This window comes from Curcuma longa, chromosome 1, assembly GCF_044706935.1.
Source record: "Curcuma longa cultivar G26 ecotype Majalengka, Jawa Barat chromosome 1, ITB_CL_G26_1.1, whole genome shotgun sequence".
Taxonomy (NCBI): Eukaryota; Viridiplantae; Streptophyta; class Magnoliopsida; order Zingiberales; family Zingiberaceae; genus Curcuma; species Curcuma longa.
Genome location: NC_133861.1, coordinates 12,373,688 through 12,396,779, shown reverse-complemented (window position 1 = coordinate 12,396,779; position 23,092 = coordinate 12,373,688). Strand labels below are relative to the sequence as shown.

Genomic DNA, 23,092 nt, shown 5'->3' with positions numbered 1-23,092 from the left:
GGGGATGTAGGCAGAGATGCTGAAGACAGGACAAGGAAAAGGTGGAGCCAGGGTGCGCAGAAGTGATTGTGAGCATGGCAGGATGAAGGAAGTAAGGAGAGAAGATCCATTGGGTCTTAAAGTATCTTCTTCCACACTGATGTTAACACTGCCCCTGTACTAAATTCTCAAAGTGGGCATGTAAACTTTTATTTTGCCTTGTGGCTGCAGTAAATACCAGGGGCAAGGGCAAGGAAGGGCCTTTCGATTTCCATAAAAAAATGAGCATTGAGCATTGATCAAGGAGCAGCTGTTTATTCTACTTGGAGAGGGCGGCATTGAATGAACATCTCTGCGGAGTCTCATGATAAAAAAGGTATCTTTGGGTAAGCTAAATGTCTCAAGTCAGAGAGAGAGAGAGAACAGAGAGAGAGAGTGCGGGGGATGTAGGTAAAGGACATAATCTCGGTTCTTGTTATGCGTGATATTTTTTCTTTTCAAAGCGTGATAAGATTTATTGATGATGTTGTAAGAGTTGACTAGAGGAAATCGAATCCATTCATGGAAAATAGGTCCGCGGTGTTTTTCAGACAACGAGTCGTATCATGGAATAGACTGCCAAATGGAAAGGAAAGAAAGGCGAAGACGAGAAAAGATGACAGAAATAAATAAAAAAAAAAGAAAATTATTATTTATATCATTTTTTTTACAATGTAAATTATGTTATTTGCAAACAAATGGTCTGGTTTAGCAACTAATTAAATTTGGCAAAAAAATTAAAAGATGATCTCAAATTATGTATATCGTTAAAAGATGTTTTTTCCCAAACAAATAATAAAAGGCATATGTTTTATATAAAAAATATCTTTTATTTTGATATTATTATAATAATTACTAACAATGAAAAATAATAATTATTTTAGTTTAATAAAAAATTCTATACATAAAATACTATTATATTAAAATTATTTTTCACCAACTTAGTTAAAATTATTTTAATCCGCCAAAAATAATAATTACTTATCTAATTGTTAAACAACTATAATTGAATCTTAAAATCTTAAACACTATTATATTAAAATAATTTTTATCAACATAATTAAAATTGTTTAAATTTGATTAAATCATTTTAAATTTATAAAAATCATCTTAAAATAATTCTAACAACTACTAACTAATTACTATAATACTATAACAATGTTATATATATTAACTGTTATAGGATGTATCAATTATTAAAAAAAATGATAATCCCAGTAGCCACATCTCTGGGGGTGGCCGGTCCGGTCCCAAGGAAGTTTCCCACCGACCACCAGGGTAAATCGGAAAGCGCATATGTCGGCCAATCCGGATGCCCAGCATCCTTTGATTGCGTTCCCCATTTGGAGGAAAATTCTTGCAAATACGCCGTAGCTGGGGATCGAACCGCGAGTCCCTGAGTTACAACCCGGATGTCCTACCGTTGCACAATTATAATACTTTAATAAAATAATTGTTATACTTTATAATAATTAATCATATATGTTATAATAGTGTTCAAAGTAAGAGTTGCTATAACATTATAACAACTAATTGTATCTAGTACATCAACATTAAAAGTAAGGGTATTTTAGATATAAAATATATGTTTTTTATAACTTTACTATGTTTTTTAGGAAACAATAATTGAGACAAAATTCTGTAAAAATAGTACGTAGGCAAGAAAATTCTTAGTCTATCATTAACCAATGAAGAGGTCAAGTCGACGCCAACTTCCAAAACGAGCTTCTAAAACCAAATCATGCATCATTTGCCTTGATCAATTTGACTGTTCATCGATTCATTCAAAACTTACTTCACTAAACCAAATTCTAGATTGGGTAAAAATAAAATGGTTATTTCATTTGTGTGGAAATGATAAACCATCGAAACCTGAAGAAAAACACAGTGATCACAATTCAACGCTCAGCGGGTGAGTTCGTTCTTTTTTTTTCTTTTGTTTTTTTTTCTAATGCAGCACATGGTGAGAACGAGATGGACTGTGCCAGCTAGCTTTATAACGACTGTTAAGAGAATCGTTGAGCAGCAAGTATCGGAACGTCACCCATCATATCATTATTGTCTCTAAGCACATTTCATTCAGCTTTGCCCAACTTCTATCACTTCCTTGTCCACTCTGTCTAACTCCTATCAACTCCATGTCTCATTTTTTGACTACAAAAGTGGATCAAAGTGGATCTGATGGGGACACACGTCAAGCCATTAGTCCACCACATGCGCGGCATGTTGCCTTCCAGTAAGTGCAATTTCTTTCTCGACAAAGCGCCGCAACTAGTTATAAATTCTCAGTGCACTAATCATTACAAGGTTCACTGAATCTCATATACGGCCGATTTGCTTTTGCAACTCTGGAATCACACGCATCGAAACAGAGAAGCAAGGAATTAGCCGGGCTGCAATGTTGGGCCAGGCATCTGCTGCGCAAAGTTCGTGATCTATGCAATCTTGGGCCGGACATTTGCAATGTTGAGCCGGATCCTCCGCACCATCGCCTTGACACTCGCCGCCTTCCCGCCTCCGAAAAGCCACTTCGCTGGCTGCGCCGCCTCTAGCTCCAGCTCGGGGTTCCCACTGGCTTGATCCCTTCGCGTTTCTCGCCCACAGCTCCGGCCCCACCCATCTCCGGGCCCCCCGACGGGAAGTGCCGTTGCCCCCACTTCCTCCTCGTCCTTTGCGCCGCCCTAACCGGAGTCGGACCATGTGGAACCGCACGTCCCCGCGGTAGTCCCGCCATATGAGAACACGACCATTGATGTCGAGGAGGAATAGCGCCGAGACGGCGCCCGCCATCGAATTGGCGCGGCGACACGAGATTTCTTCGGATCTGAATCGAATCGGAAGCAGAGTCGGGGATCCAGATCTGGCGTCACGTCACATCACATCACCGAGACCACCGTGCCTGGAACCTCCCGGTCAAGCAGCGATCGAAGAAGAAGAAGATAATTGGGACGATTCCAGAGAATGACGGATTGAGATCGCGGAAAGCCGTCGAATCTCTTCCTATTGCACTTCTACTTTTGAGTCCGTGAGACGGGAAATGGACGATGAAGTGGTTCGTGCGATGAGGCACCGGTCCGCAATTACTCGACCGCAAATTAATCGAAGCGGAACTTGAATTCGAATTCGAGTTGCTATAACATTATAACATTTAAAAATAAGGGTATTCTAGATATAAAATATATGTTTTTTATAACGTTACTATGTTTTTTAGGAAACAATAATTGAGACAAAATTCTCTAAAAATAGTACGTAGGCAAGAAAATTCTTAGTCTATCATTAACCAATGAAGAGGTCAAGTCGACGCCAACTTCCAAATCGACCTTCTAAAACCAAATCATGCATCATTTGCCTTGATAGATTTGACTGTTCATCAATTCACTCAAAACTTACTTCACTAAACCAAATTTTAGACTGGACAAAAAGTAAAAGGGTTATTACATTTGTGCAAAATGATAAACCATCTAAACCTGAAGACACCACGATATTTGCATACGAAATCGATCTTTCACTACAAAAAAAAACAATAATTAGCGACCAAAAATTCAGTCACTAAATCCGATTAACGACTGATTACGACCGAAAAAAATAATCGTAAAAAAATTCATCGTAAACTGATTTAGCGACCGAAATCGAATTCGGTCGCTAATTAGTGATCGAATTCGATTTCGGTCACTAAAATTACCGACCGAATTTAATTTCGGTAGCTAAAATTAGCGATCGATTTTGATTTCGGTCGCTAACATTAGCGACCGAAATCAAAATCGATCGCTAATTAGCGACCGAATCCGATTTCGACCGCTAATATTGGCTGTCCGATTTGGAATTCAATTTTTAATATAGCGACTGAAATTTAACGACCGAATTCAATTTTTAATATAGCGAAACTGGTTCGGTCGTTATTATTTAACGACCGAATAGAAATTCGGTCGTTAAATTCTTTTTTATCGTACGATTCTAAAATTACTGACTCAATTATATTTCAGTTGCTATATTAGCGACCGAATTTATGTTTCAGTCGCTAAATAGCGACGGATTTTTAATTTTGGTCGTAAATTTACGACCGATTAAATTTCGATCGCTAATTAGCGATTGATTAAATTTCGGTCGCTAATTAGCGATCGATTAAATTTCGGTCGCTAATTAGCGACCAAATTTACATTTTGGTCGCTAATTAGCGACCGAATTTAATCGGTCGCTATCTATGAGTTTTCTTGTAGTGTTTATTTGGTCAAAAAAGAAAGTAAATGATACATGAATATCATCTCTTCCTTATTTTATTAGTGCTCAAAAAAGAAAGTGAAAATAGCTCCAAATAGCTCTGGAGCTCCTTACTGGTGGTACTTAAGAACGGTACTTAAGAACACAAATTGCGATACCTAGCACCGCGACTGCCACCCGTGCTGCCCAATCTTCTTTTGGTATTGCCGCTTTTTCAGCTTCCAAAACTTGCAAATCATGTTGCATTAGCAGAAGGGTTTGACGATTGCACTCTTTTTCTTCCCGTAACGAATTTATTTCTTCTTGCATTTCCGGCCAGTGCCGGCTTTAGGCATAGGCCTTAGTCTTCCAAAACGAGCTTCTAAAACTAAATCATGCATCATTTGCCTTGATCGATTTGACTGTTCATCAATTCACTCAAAACTTACTTCACTAAACCAAATTTTAGACTGGGCAAAAAGTAAAAGGGTTATACATTTGTGCAGAAATGATAAACCATCTAAACCTGAAGACACCACGATATTTGCATACGAAATCGATCTTTCACTACAAAAAAAAAACAGTAATTAGCGACCGAAAATTCGGTCGCTAAATTCGATTAACGACCGATTAGCGATTGAAAAAAATAATCGTAAACTGATTTAGCGACCGAAATCGAATTCGGTCGCTAATTAGCGACCGAATTCGATTTCGGTCACTAAAATTACCGACCGAATTTAATTTCAATCGCTAAAATTAGCGACCGATTTTGATTTCGGTCGCTAACATTAGCGACCGAATCCAATTTCGGTCGCTAATTTTAACGATCGAAATCAACTTCGATCGCTAATTTTAGCGACCGAAATCAAAATTGGTCGCTAATTAGCGATCGAATCCGATTTCGATCGCTAATATTGGCTGTTCGATTTTGAATTCAATTTTTAATATTGCGACTGAAATTTAACGACCGAATTCAATTTTTAATATAGCGAAACTGGTTCGGTCGCTAATTTAACGACCAAATCCCGGTTCGGTCGTTAAATAATAACGATAACGACCGCATAGAAATTCGGTCGTTAAATTCTTTTTTATCGTACGATTCTAAAATTACCGACTCAATTATATTTCAGTCGCTATATTAGCGACCGAATTTATGTTTCAGTCGCTAAATAGTGACGGATTTTTAATTTCGATCGTAAATTTACGACCGATTAAATTTCGGTCGCTAATTAGCGACTGAATTTACATTTCGGTCGCTAAATTAGCGACCGAAATTTAATCGGTCGCTAAATCCGTCGCTATTTATTAGTTTTCTTGTAGTGTTTATTTGGTCAAAAAAGAAAGTAAATGATACATGAATATCATCTCTTCCTTATTTTATTAGTGCTCAAAAAAGAAAGTGAAAATAGCTCCAAATAGCTCCGGAGCTCCTTGCTGGTGGTACTTAAGAACGGTACTTAAGAACACAAATTGTGATGCCTAGCACCGCGACTGCCACCCGTGCTGCCCAATCTTCTTGTGGTATTGCCGCAGCTGCCTTTTCAGCTTCCAATACTTGCAAATCATGTTGCACAAGCAGAAGGGTTTGACGATTGCATTCTTTTTCTTCCCGTAAAGCATTGATTTCTGCTTGCATTTGCGGCACAACTACTTCTCGTACCTTGGTAAGTTCTTCCTCTAACTAGGGGTGAGCAAAAATTTGGTGAATTCGGCCGTTAAATTCTTTTTTATCGTACGATTCTAAAATTACCGACTCAATTATATTTCAGTCGCTATATTAGCGACCGAATTTATGTTTCAGTCGCTATTTTTTAATTTTGAAAATTTACGAATCGGTTAATTTCGGTTCGATTTCGGTTTTAAATTCAGTCTTTATGAGTTTTCTTGTAGTGTTTATTTGGTCAAAAAAGAAAGTAAATGATACATGAATATCATCTCTTCCTTATTTTATTAGTGCTCAAAAAAAGAAAGTGAAAATAGCTCCAAATAGCTCTGGAGCTCCTTACTGGTGGTACTTAAGAACGGTACTTAAGAACAAAAATTGCGATACCTAGCACCGCGACTGCCACCCGTGCTTAGAACTGTCAAACGGGTCAACCCATGACGGGGCGGGCTAACCCATGGCGGGCCCATCATATGGCGGGGCGGGGCGGGCTAACCCACCAATTTTGGCGGGTTGGGAAATCTAAAAACCCAACTCAAGGCGGGCCGCGGGTTAGGCGGGCCAACCCGCGAGCCTGATAAAAAATAAAAAAATATTTAAAATATTTAAAATTTTAAGTTTAAAGTATAATTTAAATTGATTAAGTTGAAGGTTTAAAGTTTGAATTATAATTTTTAAGTTTAAATTGTATTTTAAATAGAAAACCCACTAATTCATTAAGTTTTATATTTTAATTTTAAAATTTATAATAAATATATAAACTTTCTCAACCCGCGGGCCAACCCACGCGGGTCGCGGGCCTAGGCGGGCCAACCCGCCTCAACCCATCTTAAAATGGGTTAATAAAATTTCAACCCAACCTACCTAAATTTCTTGGCGGGGCGAGCCAACCCGGCGGGCCTAACCCAACTTGACGGCTATACCCGTGCTGCCAATCTTCTTTTGGTATTGCCGCTTTTTCAGCTTCCAAAACTTGCAAATCATGTTGCATTAGCAGAAGGGTTTGACGATTGCTCTCTTTTTCTTCCCGTAACGAATTTATTTCTTCTTGCATTTCCGGCCAGTGCCGGCTTTAGGCATAGGCCTTAGTCTTCCAAAACGAGCTTCTAAAACTAAATCATGCATCATTTGCCTTGATCGATTTGACTGTTCATCAATTCACTCAAAACTTACTTCACTAAACCAAATTTTAGACTGGGCAAAAAGTAAAAGGGTTATTACATTTGTGCAGAAATGATAAACCATCTAAACCTGAAGACACCACGATATTTGCATACGAAATCGATCTTTCACTACAAAAAAAAACAGTAATTAGCGACCGAAAATTCGGTCGCTAAATCCGATTAACGACCGATTAGCGATTGAAAAAAATAATCGTAAACTGATTTAGCGACCGAAATCGAATTCGGTCGCTAATTAGCGACCGAAATCGAATTCGGTCGCTAATTTACCGACCGAATTCGATTAATAAAATTACACCGAATTTAATTTCAGTCGCTAAAATTAGCGACCGATTTTGATTTCGGTCGCTAACATTAGCGACCGAATCCGATTTCGGTCGCTAATTTTAACGACCGAAATCAACTTCGGTCGCTAATTTTAGCGATCGAAATCAAAATTGGTCGCTAATTAGCGATCGAATCCGATTTCGATCGCTAATATTGGCTGTTCGATTTGGAATTCAATTTTTAATATTGCGACTGAAATTTAACGATCGAATTCAATTTTTAATATAGCGAAACTGGTTCGGTCGCTAATTTAACGACCAAATCCCGGTTCGGTCGTTAAATAATAACGACCGAATAGAAATTCGGCCGTTAAATTCTTTTTTATCGTACGATTCTAAAATTACCGACTCAATTATATTTCAGTCGCTATATTAGCGACCGAATTTATGTTTCAGTCGCTAAATAGCGACGGATTTTTAATTTCGATCGTAAATTTACGACCGATTAAATTTCGGTCGCTAATTTAGCGACTGAATTGTAAATTCAGTCGCTAAATTAGCGACCGAAATTTAATCGGTCGCTAAATCCGTCGCTATTTATGAGCTTTCTTGTAGTGTTTATTTGGTCAAAAAAGAAAGTAAATGATACATGAATATCATCTCTTCCTTATTTTATTAGTGCTCAAAAAAGAAAGTGAAAATAGCTCCAAATAGCTCCGGAGCTCCTTGCTGGTGGTACTTAAGAACGGTACTTAAGAACACAAATTGTGACGCCAAGCACCGCGACTGCCACCCGTGCTGCCCAATCTTCTTGTGGTATTGCCGCAGCTGCCTTTTCAGCTTCCAATACTTGCAAATCATGTTGCACAAGCAGAAGGGTTTGACGATTGCATTCTTTTTCTTCCCGTAAAGCATTGATTTCTGCTTGCATTTGAGGCACAACTACTTCTCGTACCTTGGTAAGTTCTTCCTCTAACTAGGGGTGAGCAAAAATTCGGTGAATTCGGCCGTTAAATTCTTTTTTATCGTACGATTCTAAAATTACCGACTCAATTATATTTCAGTCGCTATATTAGCGACCGAATTTATGTTTCAGTCGCTAAATAGCGACGGATTTTTAATTTTGATCGTAAATTTACGACCGATTAAATTTCGGTCGCTAATTTAGCGACTGAATTGTAAATTCAGTTGCTAAATTAGCGACCGAAATTTAATCGGTCGCTAAATCCGTCGCTATTTATGAGTTTTCTTGTAGTGTTTATTTGGTCAAAAAAGAAAGTAAATGATACATGAATATCATCTCTTCCTTATTTTATTAGTGCTCAAAAAAGAAAGTGAAAATAGCTCCAAATAGCTCCGGAGCTCCTTGCTGGTGGTACTTAAGAACGGTACTTAAGAACACAAATTGTGACGCCTAGCACCGCGACTGCCACCCGTGCTGCCCAATCTTCTTGTGGTATTGCCGCAGCTGCCTTTTCAGCTTCCAATACTTGCAAATCATGTTGCACAAGCAGAAGGGTTTGACGATTGCATTCTTTTTCTTCCCGTAAAGCATTGATTTCTGCTTGCATTTGAGGCACAACTACTTCTCGTACCTTGGTAAGTTCTTCCTCTAACTAGGGGTGAGCAAAAATTCGGTGAATTCGGCCGTTAAATTCTTTTTTATCGTACGATTCTAAAATTACCGACTCAATTATATTTCAGTCGCTATATTAGCGACCGAATTTATGTTTCAGTCGCTAAATAGCGACGGATTTTTAATTTCGATCGTAAATTTACGACCGATTAAATTTCGGTTGCTAATTTAGCGACTGAATTTACAATTCAGTCGCTAAATTAGTGACCGAAATTTAATCGGTCGCTAAATCCGTCGCTATATATGAGTTTTCTTGTAGTGTTTATTTGGTCAAAAAAGAAAGTAAATGATACATGAATATAATCTCTTCCTTATTTTATTAGTGCTCAAAAAAGAAAGTGAAAATAGCTCCAAATAGCTCCGGAGCTCCTTGCTGGTGGTACTTAAGAACGGTACTTAAGAACACAAATTGTGACGCCTAGCACCGCGACTGCCACCCGTGCTGCCCAATCTTCTTGTGGTATTGCCGCAGCTGCCTTTTCAGCTTCCAATACTTGCAAATCATGTTGCACAAGCAGAAGGGTTTGACGATTGCATTCTTTTTCTTCCCGTAAAGCATTGATTTCTGCTTGCATTTGAGGCACAACTACTTCTCGTACCTTGGTAAGTTCTTCCTCTAACTAGGGGTGAGCAAAAATTCGGTGAATTCGGCCGTTAAATTCTTTTTTATCGTACGATTCTAAAATTACCGACTCAATTATATTTCAGTCGCTATATTAGCGACCGAATTTATGTTTCAGTCGCTAAATAGCGACGGATTTTTAATTTCGATCGTAAATTTACGACCGATTAAATTTCGGTCGCTAATTTAGCGACTGAATTTACAATTCAGTCGCTAAATTAGCGACCGAAATTTAATCGGTCGCTAAATCCGTCGCTATTTATGAGTTTTCTTGTAGTGTTTATTTGGTCAAAAAAGAAAGTAAATGATACATGAATATCATCTCCTCCTTATTTTATTAGTGCTCAAAAAAGAAAGTGAAAATAGCTCCAAATAGCTCCGGAGCTCCTTGCTGGTGGTACTTAAGAACGGTACTTAAGAACACAAATTGTGACGCCTAGCACCGCGACTGCCACCCGTGCTGCCCAATCTTCTTGTGGTATTGCCGCAGCTGCCTTTTCAGCTTCCAATACTTGCAAATCATGTTGCACAAGCAGAAGGGTTTGACGATTGCATTCTTTTTCTTCCCGTAAAGCATTGATTTCTGCTTGCATTTGAGGCACAACTACTTCTCGTACCTTGGTAAGTTCTTCCTCTAACTAGGGGTGAGCAAAAATTCGGTGAATTCGACCGTTAAATTCTTTTTTATCGTACGATTCTAAAATTACCGACTCAATTATATTTCAGTCGCTATATTAGCGACCGAATTTATGTTTCAGTCGCTAAATAGCGACGGATTTTTAATTTCGATCGTAAATTTACGACCGATTAAATTTCGGTCGCTAATTTAGCGACTGAATTTACAATTCAGTCGCTAAATTAGCGATCGAAATTTAATCGGTCGCTAAATCCGTCGCTATTTATGAGTTTTCTTGTAGTGTTTATTTGGTCAAAAAAGAAAGTAAATGATACATGAATATCATCTCTTCCTTATTTTATTAGTGCTCAAAAAAGAAAGTGAAAATAGCTCCAAATAGCTCCGGAGCTCCTTGCTGGTGGTACTTAAGAACGGTACTTAAGAACACAAATTGTGACGCCTAGCACCGCGACTGCCACCCGTGCTGCCCAATCTTCTTGTGGTATTGCCGCAGCTGCCTTTTCAGCTTCCAATACTTGCAAATCATGTTGCACAAGCAGAAGGGTTTGACGATTGCATTCTTTTTCTTCCCGTAAAGCATTGATTTCTGCTTGCATTTGAGGCACAACTACTTCTCGTACCTTGGTAAGTTCTTCCTTAAACTAGGGGTGAGCAAAAATTCGGTGAATTCGGCCGTTAAATTCTTTTTTATCGTACGATTCTAAAATTACCGACTCAATTATATTTCAGTCGCTATATTAGCGACCGAATTTATGTTTCAGTCGCTAAATAGCGACGTATTTTTAATTTCGATCGTAAATTTACGACCGATTAAATTTCGGTCGCTAATTTAGCGACTGAATTGTAAATTCAGTCGCTAAATTCAGCGACCGAAATTTAATCGGTCGCTAAATCCATCGCTATTTATGAGTTTTCTTGTAGTGTTTATTTGGTCAAAAAAGAAAGTAAATGTTACATGAATATCATCTCTTCCTTATTTTATTAGTGCTCAAAAAAGAAAGTGAAAATAGCTCCAAATAGCTCCGGAGCTCCTTGCTGGTGGTACTTAAGAACGGTACTTAAGAACACAAATTGTGACGCCTAGCACCGCGACTGCCACCCGTGCTGCCCAATCTTCTTGTGGTATTGCCGCAGCTGCCTTTTCAGCTTCCAATACTTGCAAATCATGTTGCACAAGCAGAAGGGTTTGACGATTGCATTCTTTTTCTTCCCGTAAAGCATTGATTTCTGCTTGCATTTGAGGCACAACTACTTCTCGTACCTTGGTAAGTTCTTCCTCTAACTAGGGGTGAGCAAAAATTCGGTTAAACCGAATAAACTGATCAAACCAAACCGAATTTTTAATTCGGTTCGGTTATTTCAGAAGTTCGGTTATTTTTTTAAAAAAAATTGGTTAATTCGGTTCGGTTTCGGTTTTAAATTTTCTTATTCGGTTAAACCGAATAAACCGAATTAATTAAATTAAAAAAATAATTTATAAATTTTAAGTAAATAAATATATAAATTTCTAATTTATTAGTAAAATTTTTATAATATTTAAAAAAATTCGGTTAATTCGGTCGAAAACCGAATTAACCGATAAAATTTCGGTCCGGTTTGTTCGGTTTTTATTGGGAAATTCAGTCAGTTCGGTTGGTTCGAAAAAATCGGTTTATTCGGTTTTCGGTTAATTCGGTTCGGTTCGGTTCGGTTTTAACCGAATACTCACCCCTACCTCTAACGCTTTGATGCGTTGCTCAGCCATGTGAAGCTGGAAAACAAATCTACGAAAAAAAAGAAAGATGACAACCAAGATCAAAAATACCGATTAACCAGACATCTCGGCAGAAATCAAGAAACAAATTACTAAGTGGTGAGCAAAAGAAACAAATTATTAGTAAGCAGAACAGAACATATATGTAATAATCAAAAATATATAACTTTATTATGTTTTTTAGGAAATCTAGCATTAACCAATGAAGAGGTCAAGTCGACGGCAATTTCCAAAACGATCTTCTAAAACCAAATTATGCATCATCATTTGCCTTGATCGATTGAATGTTCATCAATTCATTCAAAACTCACTTCACTAAACCAAATTAGAAGATGGTTTCAAATTATATGTATATCGTTAAAAGATGTTTTTTTTTTCAAAAAAATTAATAAAAAGGCATATGTTTTATATAAAAAATATCTTTTTATTTCAATATTATTATAATAATTACTAACAATGAAAAATAATAATTATTTTATTTTAATTAAAAATTCTATATATAAAATACTATTATATCAAAATTATTTTTCATCAACTTAGTTAAAATTATTTTAATAGTTCAAAATCACTTTTTAGACTGTTATAGTAACTACTTATTAATTATTAAACGGTTATAATTGAATCTTAAAATCTTAAATACTATTATATTAAAATAGTTTTTATCAACTTAATTAAAATTATTTAAATTTAATTGAATTATTTTTAATTTATAAAAATTATTTTAAAATAATTATAACAACAACTTACTAGTTACTATAATCCTATAACAATGTTATATTAAAAATTACATGTATCAATTATAATACTATAATAGAATAGCTATTGTATTTTATAATAATTAATCATATCTACTATAATGGTGTTGGAAGCAAGAGTTGCTGCAACATTATAATAGTTAATTATATCTACTACAATAACATTAAAAGTAAGAGTATTTTAGATATAAAATATATGATCAAACACTCATTTGAAAATTTTTATAAAAAAGATATTCATTTGATGATTAATTAAAATTAATGTGGAAAGTCCTTTTTATTTTTGTTCTTATTGATCTGTTTGGATTATAATTTTGTAAATTAAACTCATTAGACTTATTTTAAATTAAATTGAGATATCATTTTATGTTATTAGTAAGCAAAACAGAACATATATATAATAATCAAAAATATATAACTTTATTATGTTTTTTAGGAAATCTAGCATTAACCAATGAAGAGGTCAAGTCGACGGCAATTTCCAAAATGATCTTCTAAAACTAAATCATGCATCATTTGGCTTGATCGATTGAATGTTCATCAATTCATTCAAAACTTACTTCACTAAATCAAATTTTAGACTGGGCAAAAATAAAATGGTTATTACATTTGTGCAGAAATGATAAACCATCTAAACCTGAAGAAAAACACAGCGATCACAATTCAACGCTTAGCGGGTCAGTTCATTCTCTCTTTTTTTTTTCTTTTGTTTTTGTTTTCTAATGCAAAACATGCTGAGATGGACTGTGCCGGCTAGCTTTATGACGACTGTTAAGAGAATCGTTGAGCAGCAAGTATCGGAACGTCACCCATCATATCATTATTGTCTCTAAGCACATTTCATTCAGCTTTGCCCAACTTCTATCACTTCCATGTCCACTCTGCCTAACTCCTATCAACTCCATGTCTCATTTTTTGACTACAAAAGTGGATCTGATGGGGACACACGTCAAGCCATTAGTCCACCACATGCGCAGCATGTTGCCTTCCAAATAAGTGCAATTTCTTTCTCGACAAAGCGCCGCAACTAGTTATAAATTCTCAGTGCACTAATCATTGCAAGGTTCACTGGATCTTATATATGGCCGATTTGCTTTTGCAACTCTGGAATCACACACATCGAAACAGAGAAGCAAGGAATTAGCCGGGCTGCAATGTTGGGCCAGGCATCTGCTACGCAAAGTTCATGATCTATGCAATGTTGGGCCGGACATTTGCAATGTTGGGCCGGACCCTCCGCGCCACCGCCTTGACACTCGCCGCCTTCCCGCCTCCGAAACGCCACTTCGCTGTCTGCGCCGCCTCTAGCTCCAGCTCGGGGTTCCCACTGGCTTGATCCCTTCGCGTTTCTCGCCCACAGCTCCGGCCCCACCCATCCCCAGGCCCCCCGACGGGAAGTGCCGTCGCCCCCACTTCCTCCTCGACTCCTCGTCCTTGCGCCGCCCCAACCGGAGTCGGACCACGTGGAACCGCACGTTGTCGACCCGGATGGCTCGCGGGTCCCGCAGACACCGTATACTTCAGCTAGACCACCGCTTCCAGCTGCAGGTGGGCCGGCGTGTAGCGTAACACCGAGTCCTTCGCCTCCAGTTCTGCAAAAGTTGCTTCCACATGTGACTAATTCGACTATGTTATAGAGGCAAGTCCAGACGCTAGCCGCTAGTGGACCCATATGCTCTGTAAGAGTCCATGCCCAGCATCGGCACCGGTATCGACACAGACCCCTTTAAGACCTAGTCCGCAGCTCTCCGCCGCACATGAGGGACAACACCGGGACGGAGAGGCACGTTTTCAGTTCCTCTCGGCGTAAAATCAGATATATTTTGGTCAAATAAATCGTTGAGGACGCATTTTCGTATAAGTGAATCTAATCTAGTCATTTTCAACACTAGAGCTTCGATTTGTGTATTTATTCCCATTTTAAATCAATTATTTTTTAAAAATATGACTGATTAACAAGTTGGTATTATTATTATTAAATTAATAAATTTTTTCTTTATTCTTCAGCATAACGTGGAATCCATCATTTCAACTATCTCATGGTCAATCATCATTTATAAGGAGATAAATCAGGAAGTTGTAATTAGTCATATACATAATAACGCTAGTAGAGTTATTTCAAAAGTATACATGTAATCAGGTTATTTAATTTTATTATATATTTTGCTTTAACATTGTTACAGTTTACATATGACGAGTGAAGTTAGTATCGCGACAAGTCTAATTCGTGAGGAGCATGACAAGATCTAAGATAATAATTCTTATTAATCAACACCAGTAATAGATTTCTAGGACTCTCTTTATTGAAAAAAATATCAAGCTTTTAAATTTTTGAATGATATAAACCCATCAATCAATTTCGAACAAAACTAACTAATGAATCTAAAGAATTTTAAATCACTTTAAATAAAAATTAATATATTCTTAAAATTTATTTTTATATATCTATACTTTCAAGTTTGAATTTGATAGTGTAAATTGAGAACAGTAAATTTTAAATTAGTAAAGTAAAATTTTAAAAATATATTTTAAATTTAAATTATTTGTCTCAATTTACACTATTAAATTTAAATATGAAGATATAAATATATCAAAAAGATTTTTAAGAATATATTAATTTTAATTTAAAATAATTTAAAATTTTAAAATTAATTGATGGACGTATGAGAAATATAATATATGATTTAAATATTATGAAACTTACTAGTTAATTTCAAAAATATCTAAAGTTACTTATAAGGTTTAGTAAAATATCATTATTATTATTTATTTTATGTTGTTGCTCAAAGCAATCTCATATTCCTTTTATAGATTATATTCCTAAATCTAGGCGATCCCCATCCATCACCCGATATTGGGTTGTAAACTAAAAGAGTAAGTCTCTCGCTGTTTCACTTTTCGATACTCGCGACTTCGTATGTCCTAAATTACTTATTTCACTATTTTTGGTTCTGGTTTAGATCCCTAACTTGGTGCAAATCTGATTGGGTTTTATGAGGAGAGGGAGTTTGCGCTCTACGTTTCAGCTATCTCCAATGAGCTTAGAGTTCCTGTTCGGTGTTTGTTTCTCACTACCACATGAATTTTCAGAATTAGAGGCTTCTTGTTTGGTTGCTTTGCTAATTTCTTTGCCTGTTAACTTTAAGGTATCTGAAGGAAGATAAGCCGCATGGTTCTGCAGGAGGGCTTTATAGTTTCAGAGATCATATCATGGACGACGATCCAGTTTGTCATTTCCCTTTTGCTTGTCTGTTCATTTTGATATTCAATACTTTGTATAGTTGTATATACAGAAGGTTAAAAGTTCATTGTTCCTTCCATTACTGATAGTTTCTTAGCTCCATAGGATTTGTTTGTTCTGAATTTTATTGCTTACTTATCTTCTAAACTGGTGTCTTGTCTTGGCAGTCCCATTTAGTTCTTCTGAATTTTGATGTTTGCTCTAACTTCCCTTTGCCAGATATGCTGGGTAATCCTCTGATATTACTCTTTCAATGACTAATCCTATCAGAACCTGAGAAATATTATGTTATTCATATCCTCAATTACCAGTATGATATGTTTATATGATGTAAAATTAGTTGTACACTTGCATGAACAACAATCACACAGTAGTATTGGTCATTTTCTGTTTCAATGATGAAGTCCTCCCTTTTGTTCGTCATATTTCTCTTACTATTTTGAATTTAATGAGTTAGGAGAAAACACCTTTAACATTGCCTTCCCATATGGAAGTGTAACGCCCTGCCACTAAGATTACTAAGACTCATTTGTTTGTGAAGCACAAAGTAATTGTTACTCCATGTAGTTAAATAGAGAAAGAAGTTGTAAATAAATGTTCATTCCATTGGATCCTTGCCATAAACGTTTGGATAACTATGGAAAAAGCAAATAGGAAGTTAGACATTCTTTTTTGATTCATTCTCCACGCGGAAGGTATAAGGTATAGGATTGCCAGATTGCATAGTAAATAATTGCAAGATTCTTTTTGGGTCATTATTCAGGTTGCTTATGTTGCAGCTCAAATAAATTGGATTTGTCGGCCTTTTGAACTGATGAATGGGATACAATTCTGCTAGATACCACTTGACCTGTCTTCATACCAAATTAGTTTCATTCCATGAAACATAAATTTTAACACTTAGAATATCTCTCTTGAATATTAATTGGAGTATTAATCCTTTGATATACTGGTTTTCAAGTTGTTTTTTTCTCTTTTGTTAATGCAGAAGCTCATAAAAGATATGCTGGGATGGGAACATTATTAGTGATTAAGGTTCATCGATTCTATTCGTCACTATTCTAACTTTTATTTTATTTCTACCACCTGTTATCTTAAATACTTGGAATTACAATTTTCTATTTTCATTTGATCAATTTTAGGTATCTGCTGAATCAGCCAATCAGTTTGGTGAGTTGGTTGCAGATCCTGTGACAAAAGAACTATTACACTATACTGAGAAACCAGAAACTTTTGTGTGTATGCTCTTCTTCCTCATTGGAATAAAATTATTTGATTTTTTACGTCCCAGTTTTTGTACAATTTATTTAGTTTTGAACTAGTTAGAAGATGCTGGCAATGAATTTTTTTTATTGTAGGTGAGTGACCTCATCAACTGTGGTGTCTACATATTTACACCAGATATCTTTACTGCAATCCAAGGTGTATTTACAGAAAGGAGAGACAAAGGTGGATATTTTCTTTCATCTTTGTATCTTGCAAGATGATTGTTCATGATGTTTACATCTACCTTTCATATAATCATTATAGTAGTATTAATATTTTGCTAATATTTTTGCCCCAATTATAGTAGAACTTTTGGTAATACTTGTATTAATATTTGTAGTATCTTGAAGACACATGTCCCTGTTTTCTTTAATTGAACTTACAATTATGTGTCATCCACTTGTCCTTGTTTCATGAAATTGGACCCGCCAGTATCTACCATAAGATAGTTTGAGATCATTTTTTCTGAGAAATTTTTTACGACGCCCTTGTTCTTTCTTGAGTTCTAAAGCTCACTATCTATTTTATGCGGAAGTATGGATGACTATGTGAGCCGAAACTAAAGCACATGATGGGTATTTTTTTTGCCAGCTAGATTTTAGATTAAGTTTAAAAATAGATTCTGTTGGCAATAGTTGCATGTTTTCTGACAGTTTTGGTGGTACATAATTAGTTAGGGAAACATATTAAAGGAAGTGATGGTTAGGAAGTAAAACATATAAATACTAGAGGTATATGTTAGAATAGTCAGCATGATGAACTCAATTCATTCGGCCATTCTAGATTAAGGTGGATTTTAGTTATTTAAATATCATATTGTGCAAACTATTTACTCAATCATTCAATTCATAGAATCAGAACTTCAAAAGTTTCTCCTTTTGCTAATGGATCTATGGAAAGGTTTTCTGATTGTAACTAAGAGTTGATAAAAGTTTGTACATCTAGGAAGATTTTGTTTGGTTAACATAATAGCACCGCTATAGAGCCTTTATAATTATTTTGGTGTCTTTTAATCTATCTTCCATCTTGAAACTCTTGCACTTATTGGAGACCTCCATATTGCTGTAGACTATGCAACACTATTGTGTTGTTGGTTCTCTTGGATCAGTTCTTTATATGAGAAGGCTTATTTTTCCACTATTGTGTTGTTCTTAGCTCACATGCGGCATATGAACAGCTTTGAAGCTCTTCAATCAGCAATGAAGTACGAACTGTTTGGCTTTTCTCTTTGTAGTGCCTTTTTACAATATATATACCTGGAATTTAGTTTGACCTGATCTTATAGTGATAGTCTAATCTATTGACTAATAAATAAATTATTCCCTTTATATTTAAAATTGCAACTATAATCTTTATTCTATGTCTGAAAGGAAAATTGAAGAAGGTGATTCATTCTTATTTCTTACGTGCAACAATGAATTGTTAAGATGAGAGATTTATTAATGAAAGATTACTTTTCACACAATAGTCTACTTTTGTTCAACAACTTTCTTTAATACTCTGTATAGCAAACACAAGTATTAGGATTTTTCATATTTAGATGATTTAAGTGGTTTTGTTCTTAATAATTACTTGCTGCCACGTAGGGGTGAGCAAAAATTCAGTTAAACCGAATAAACCGATCAAACCGAACCGAATTTTTAATTCGGTTCGGTTATTTCGGAAGTTCGGTTATTTTTTAAAAAAAATCGGTTAATTCGGTTCGGTTTCGGTTTTAAATTTTCTTATTCGGTTAAACCGAATAAACCGAATTAACCGAATTAATTAAATTTAAAAAATAATTTATAAATTTTAAGTAAATAAATTTATCAATCTCTAATTTATTAATAAAATTTTTATAATATTTAAAAAATTCGGTTAATTCGGTCGAAAACCGAATTAACCGATAAAATATCGGTTCGGTTTGTTCGGTTTTTATTGGGAAATTCGGTCGGTTCGGTTGGTTCGAAAAAAATCGGTTTATTCGATTTTTGGTTAATTCGGTTCAGTTCGATTCGATTTTAACCGAATACTCACCCCTACTGCCACGTGACATTATATGCAATATGGGCCATTAGTTTTCCCATATTACTTTTGAGATGTATCTTAACTTCTTCTAAAATACATTTTTATTGGTACTTTAAGAGACCAAACTGACCAGCACACTCATAAAAAAAAGAAATTGGATTAAAATAAAAAACATGCAAGTTCAGAGATACAACATGATATTGTCCATTTTTGCATGCTATGGATACTTGAGCAATCATTTGTTCATGATATTGTTAGTTCAACAAGATTTTTATTAACAAGAACCATGACCATGGGAAGAGTGAAATCATGGAACACCATGAGGCGCCTGGTCAGAGATCAGTGATTAATTGTATGCGCTTCAAGATGCAAACATTACTTATTGCACTGGATGCTGCTTAATGCTACCTTGAACAAAGGACCACCCTTAGTTTTATACACAATTTTATATTGAGCAAAAATAAACTATACACAAAGCAAAATATAGTCTGCTAAAAATCTATTGATATACAAGAAATGATTACACTAGCACTATACCTGGTTCACAAAAATAAGGAATATTAATTGGAGCAATGATACACTACATGAAAAATGTAGCATGAAACTCAACATGATACACTTAACTGCATGGATGTGGATCTCATTACATGAAGTGTGTCATATTGAGTTTCATGCTACATTTTTCATGTAGTGTATCATTGCTCTATTAATTGATTGCTTATCAATTAGGGATATAGAACTGGCTGTAATTTGTAGATCTGTAATATTTATTTGCTGACCAGGCCCAGTTTGAGTTCAGATGAAAGATTCTGGAAGGTAGACTAAGATTCTGGAAAGTAGACTTAGACATTGCTTCAAAGTAGTTATGTCACGAAGAAAATAATGGACTTTATATTAAATGCTATTCCTAGCTGGAGTGAAAATATGCCCCACTACATGATGGTGTGGTGCATGCTTCTTGAGCTTGATTGAATATTTGATATTCAATAGCTCTAACTACATAACTGTTTCACCAATGCACCACATTTGATACCAACTATGTGAAATACCGATTGTGTTCCATCACTTCAGATGAACATATTGGAATTCTCAATTAATGGTAGTTGCAGATGAATTTGACACGACATTTTCAATCTTTTATATGGCTATGGACATTTAAGACTGCATATTTTGTATGCACCTAGGTATTCAGTTTCTTGGTGAATTATTGCTGCATCAGCACTTTTTGGCTTTCCAGAAGAGTAACTTCGTCGATATGTTTGTTTTAAGCAGGGCACTCCCTGTAGACTATTTTAGGCTGGATCAGGATATACTGTCATCACTTGCTGGGAAGAAGAAATTATATACTTATGAGACACTTGACTTTTGGGAACAAATCAAGACCCCAGGGCGAGTAGCTGTTAATTTAAAAAGTTCTTTTCTTCTAGTTCAGAATTCTCTTGTACTCATTGTTGCATTCATATGATTTGTCAGGATATCTTTAAAATGCTCTGCCTTATACCTGGCTCGATATTGTTTTACTTCTCCAAATCTTCTACCTACTGGAGATGGCACTAAAACTGCTTCTATTATTGGTGATGTTTATATACATCCATCAGCTAAAGTACATCCAAATGCGAAGGTTCTGTAATTGCCACTTCTGATGTTTCGTTTGAGAATTATAGCAGCTTGAATGAACAAACTAGCTGTTTCTAAATAATAATAATAGTAATTTATCAAATCCGGTTCATTTACCAATATTTGGGTATTTAAATTACTTCCAAAGGGCAAATGGTATTCAATCTGGAAGCCTATATATTGATAGGATTCTTTAAGAACTCTTTATGCTTGTAAATAGGCAATCGAGTACAAGGTTGCTAAGCTTATTTTGCCACATGCACAGATTTATTTTGGAGCTGACTCCTTAATTATTTGTAATTGATTTTTTATTTTTTTTGTTGGTCTACATTTATACTAGTATGCATTAAAAGTGATTTGACTGCATGTAACATGAGTTCAGATTTTTCATTATATTTTATTTTTTATTTTTTCTGAAGAGAATAGAAAATTAAACCAGAGTAGGGAGCACCCACTCTTATGTTGGAATTCGGTGTCATAGATGATTTCCTTTTTTATCAGCCAATGTGGTTGCACTTATTGGAACAGATAGGTCGTAATGTCTCTATATCTGCAAATGCTCGTATTGGTGCTGGTGTGAGATTAATCAGCTGCATCGTACTGGATGATGCTGAAATTAAGGTCTGTAGTAATTTATTTATTTTGGAAGTTCATAAAACTTTAGATCCTGACTATTGTCTGTTTCTTGACAGGAAAATGCTGTTGTTGTACATGCCATTGTCTGTTGGAAATGTTCAATAGGGAAATGGTCACGGGTACAGGCAAGTTTATTTCTTATCTTCTGTTCATATACCATTTCCTTTTCACTCAAGCAAGCTGAAGTTGTATGTTTGCTGAGCAATGGGTGATCAGCGATCGGGTCACCACTGGACCCTGAAAGCTATTTCTGAGTGGAGATTTTTCATATGATAAGCGGTTACTCGATATAACTGCGTGCAATGATAGGCTACTTAGAAGACTGCCTCTGATTATGCATATCCAGACTAGAAAAATGGTATGCATAATATTTCTCATCTGGACCTAAGAAAATATTGAGGTTTCCTCCACAGTAACATAACTTATCTGCCACAAGGTAAATATACAAGAGCTTTGACTTAGATTATCAGAGGTAGCATTAATCATAATCTAGCGACATATAACAGGGTAATTTCCCAAAGAGTCATATTGAGTGTTGTTCCTATTAAGGTGTGACTTAGTGGGGCTTGATATGCTTTAATATATTTTCCTGATATTTAAAGATCCAGACCAAGAGTATAACAAGTATATAAAATATTGTAAAGGATATCTATGCCATTGTGGGAGATTAAGAGAGATATCATACAAATTGTTACTTCTCTCTCTCATCTTCTTTTTTTTTTTTTAAATTGTAGGCTACTAGGAAAAATCGTCTAAATCCTACTATCATGGCAGAAACTCTCATTACAACTCTTTGACTGGATTTAGTTGCAATTAGCAATCTTAATCTAAGGCCATTTTAATCTTAGAACATGTAGGTACAAAGACTTTTTTTTAAAAAAAAAAATCTGTATGGAAGGATATCATTTGCACTAGTATTCTGGTATCCTGTTAGCAGTGTCTGAGATGCTTGAACTAGTATTGTTCTGTTTGTATCAAACTTGCTTATCATGTTGGCCACCTATTTGATATTGCAGGCCGAGGGAGACTACAATTCCAAACTTGGGATCACCATCCTTGGTAGCTGCTCTTCTTGTAGTTGCTAATGATGCTACTCTGACATTCTACTCACCTATATTCTTTTTTCTCCTTTTCAATTCAGGAGAAGCAGTTGCAGTTGAAGATGAAGTTGTGGTGGTCAATAGTATTGTTCTGCCAAACAAAACCCTTAACGTCAGTGTTCAAGAAGAAATCATTCTATGATAACTGTTATTCTGAGGCTAAATTTTATCCTCTATTATTCTTTGTAAGACCTATTGTCACTAGTGTCTTACCGAGGGAGAAATAACTGGAACAGGAGTACTTTTGCACAACTGTGCAGACGAGAATGTTATTTCCAGCAAGTTTTCATGTGTTGTACCGTTGTATTTAATATCATTTATGCAATAAACACATCTTAGTTGCAAGTATATCTTTCTTGGATCAAATTGCCCCCTTTTTTTTTTCCTCCCAAACAAGTCCAGAGAGATCGTTCATTAGCATGCAATAATTTTGCAATTGTTAGATTAATCGACAAGTTCCGAACGTAATAAGTAGGCTAGCTGAGCTAGGTTTTCAC

General features: G+C 35.7%; 1 protein-coding gene across 1 annotated transcript; it reads left to right on the top strand.

Annotated features, from left to right (window-relative positions):
* The first annotated feature begins 13,926 nt into the window (after window positions 1-13,926).
* LOC141824360 (uncharacterized) lies at window positions 13,927-22,886 on the top strand. The gene is made up of 13 exons (XM_074711635.1): window positions 13,927-14,048; window positions 15,875-15,953; window positions 16,137-16,197; window positions 16,958-17,004; window positions 17,112-17,204; window positions 17,328-17,418; window positions 18,391-18,439; window positions 20,515-20,631; window positions 20,716-20,863; window positions 21,388-21,480; window positions 21,552-21,620; window positions 22,512-22,554; window positions 22,637-22,886. Exons 1-13 carry the CDS (start codon window positions 13,927-13,929, stop codon window positions 22,735-22,737), a joined length of 1,113 nt encoding a protein of 370 aa, XP_074567736.1. The 3' UTR covers window positions 22,738-22,886.
* The last annotated feature ends 206 nt before the right edge of the window (window positions 22,887-23,092 follow it).

Bases quoted from the DNA above. Each gene is read 5' to 3' on its own strand.
- LOC141824360 (XM_074711635.1), top strand. From the start codon at position 13,927: ATGTTGGGCCGGACATTTGCAATGTTGGGCCGGACCCTCCGCGCCACC. The intron at 17,005-17,111 runs GTTCATCGATTC...GATCAATTTTAG, and splicing joins GAACATTATTAGTGATTAAG to GTATCTGCTGAATCAGCCAA. The intron at 21,621-22,511 runs GCAAGTTTATTT...TTGATATTGCAG, and splicing joins GGAAATGGTCACGGGTACAG to GCCGAGGGAGACTACAATTC.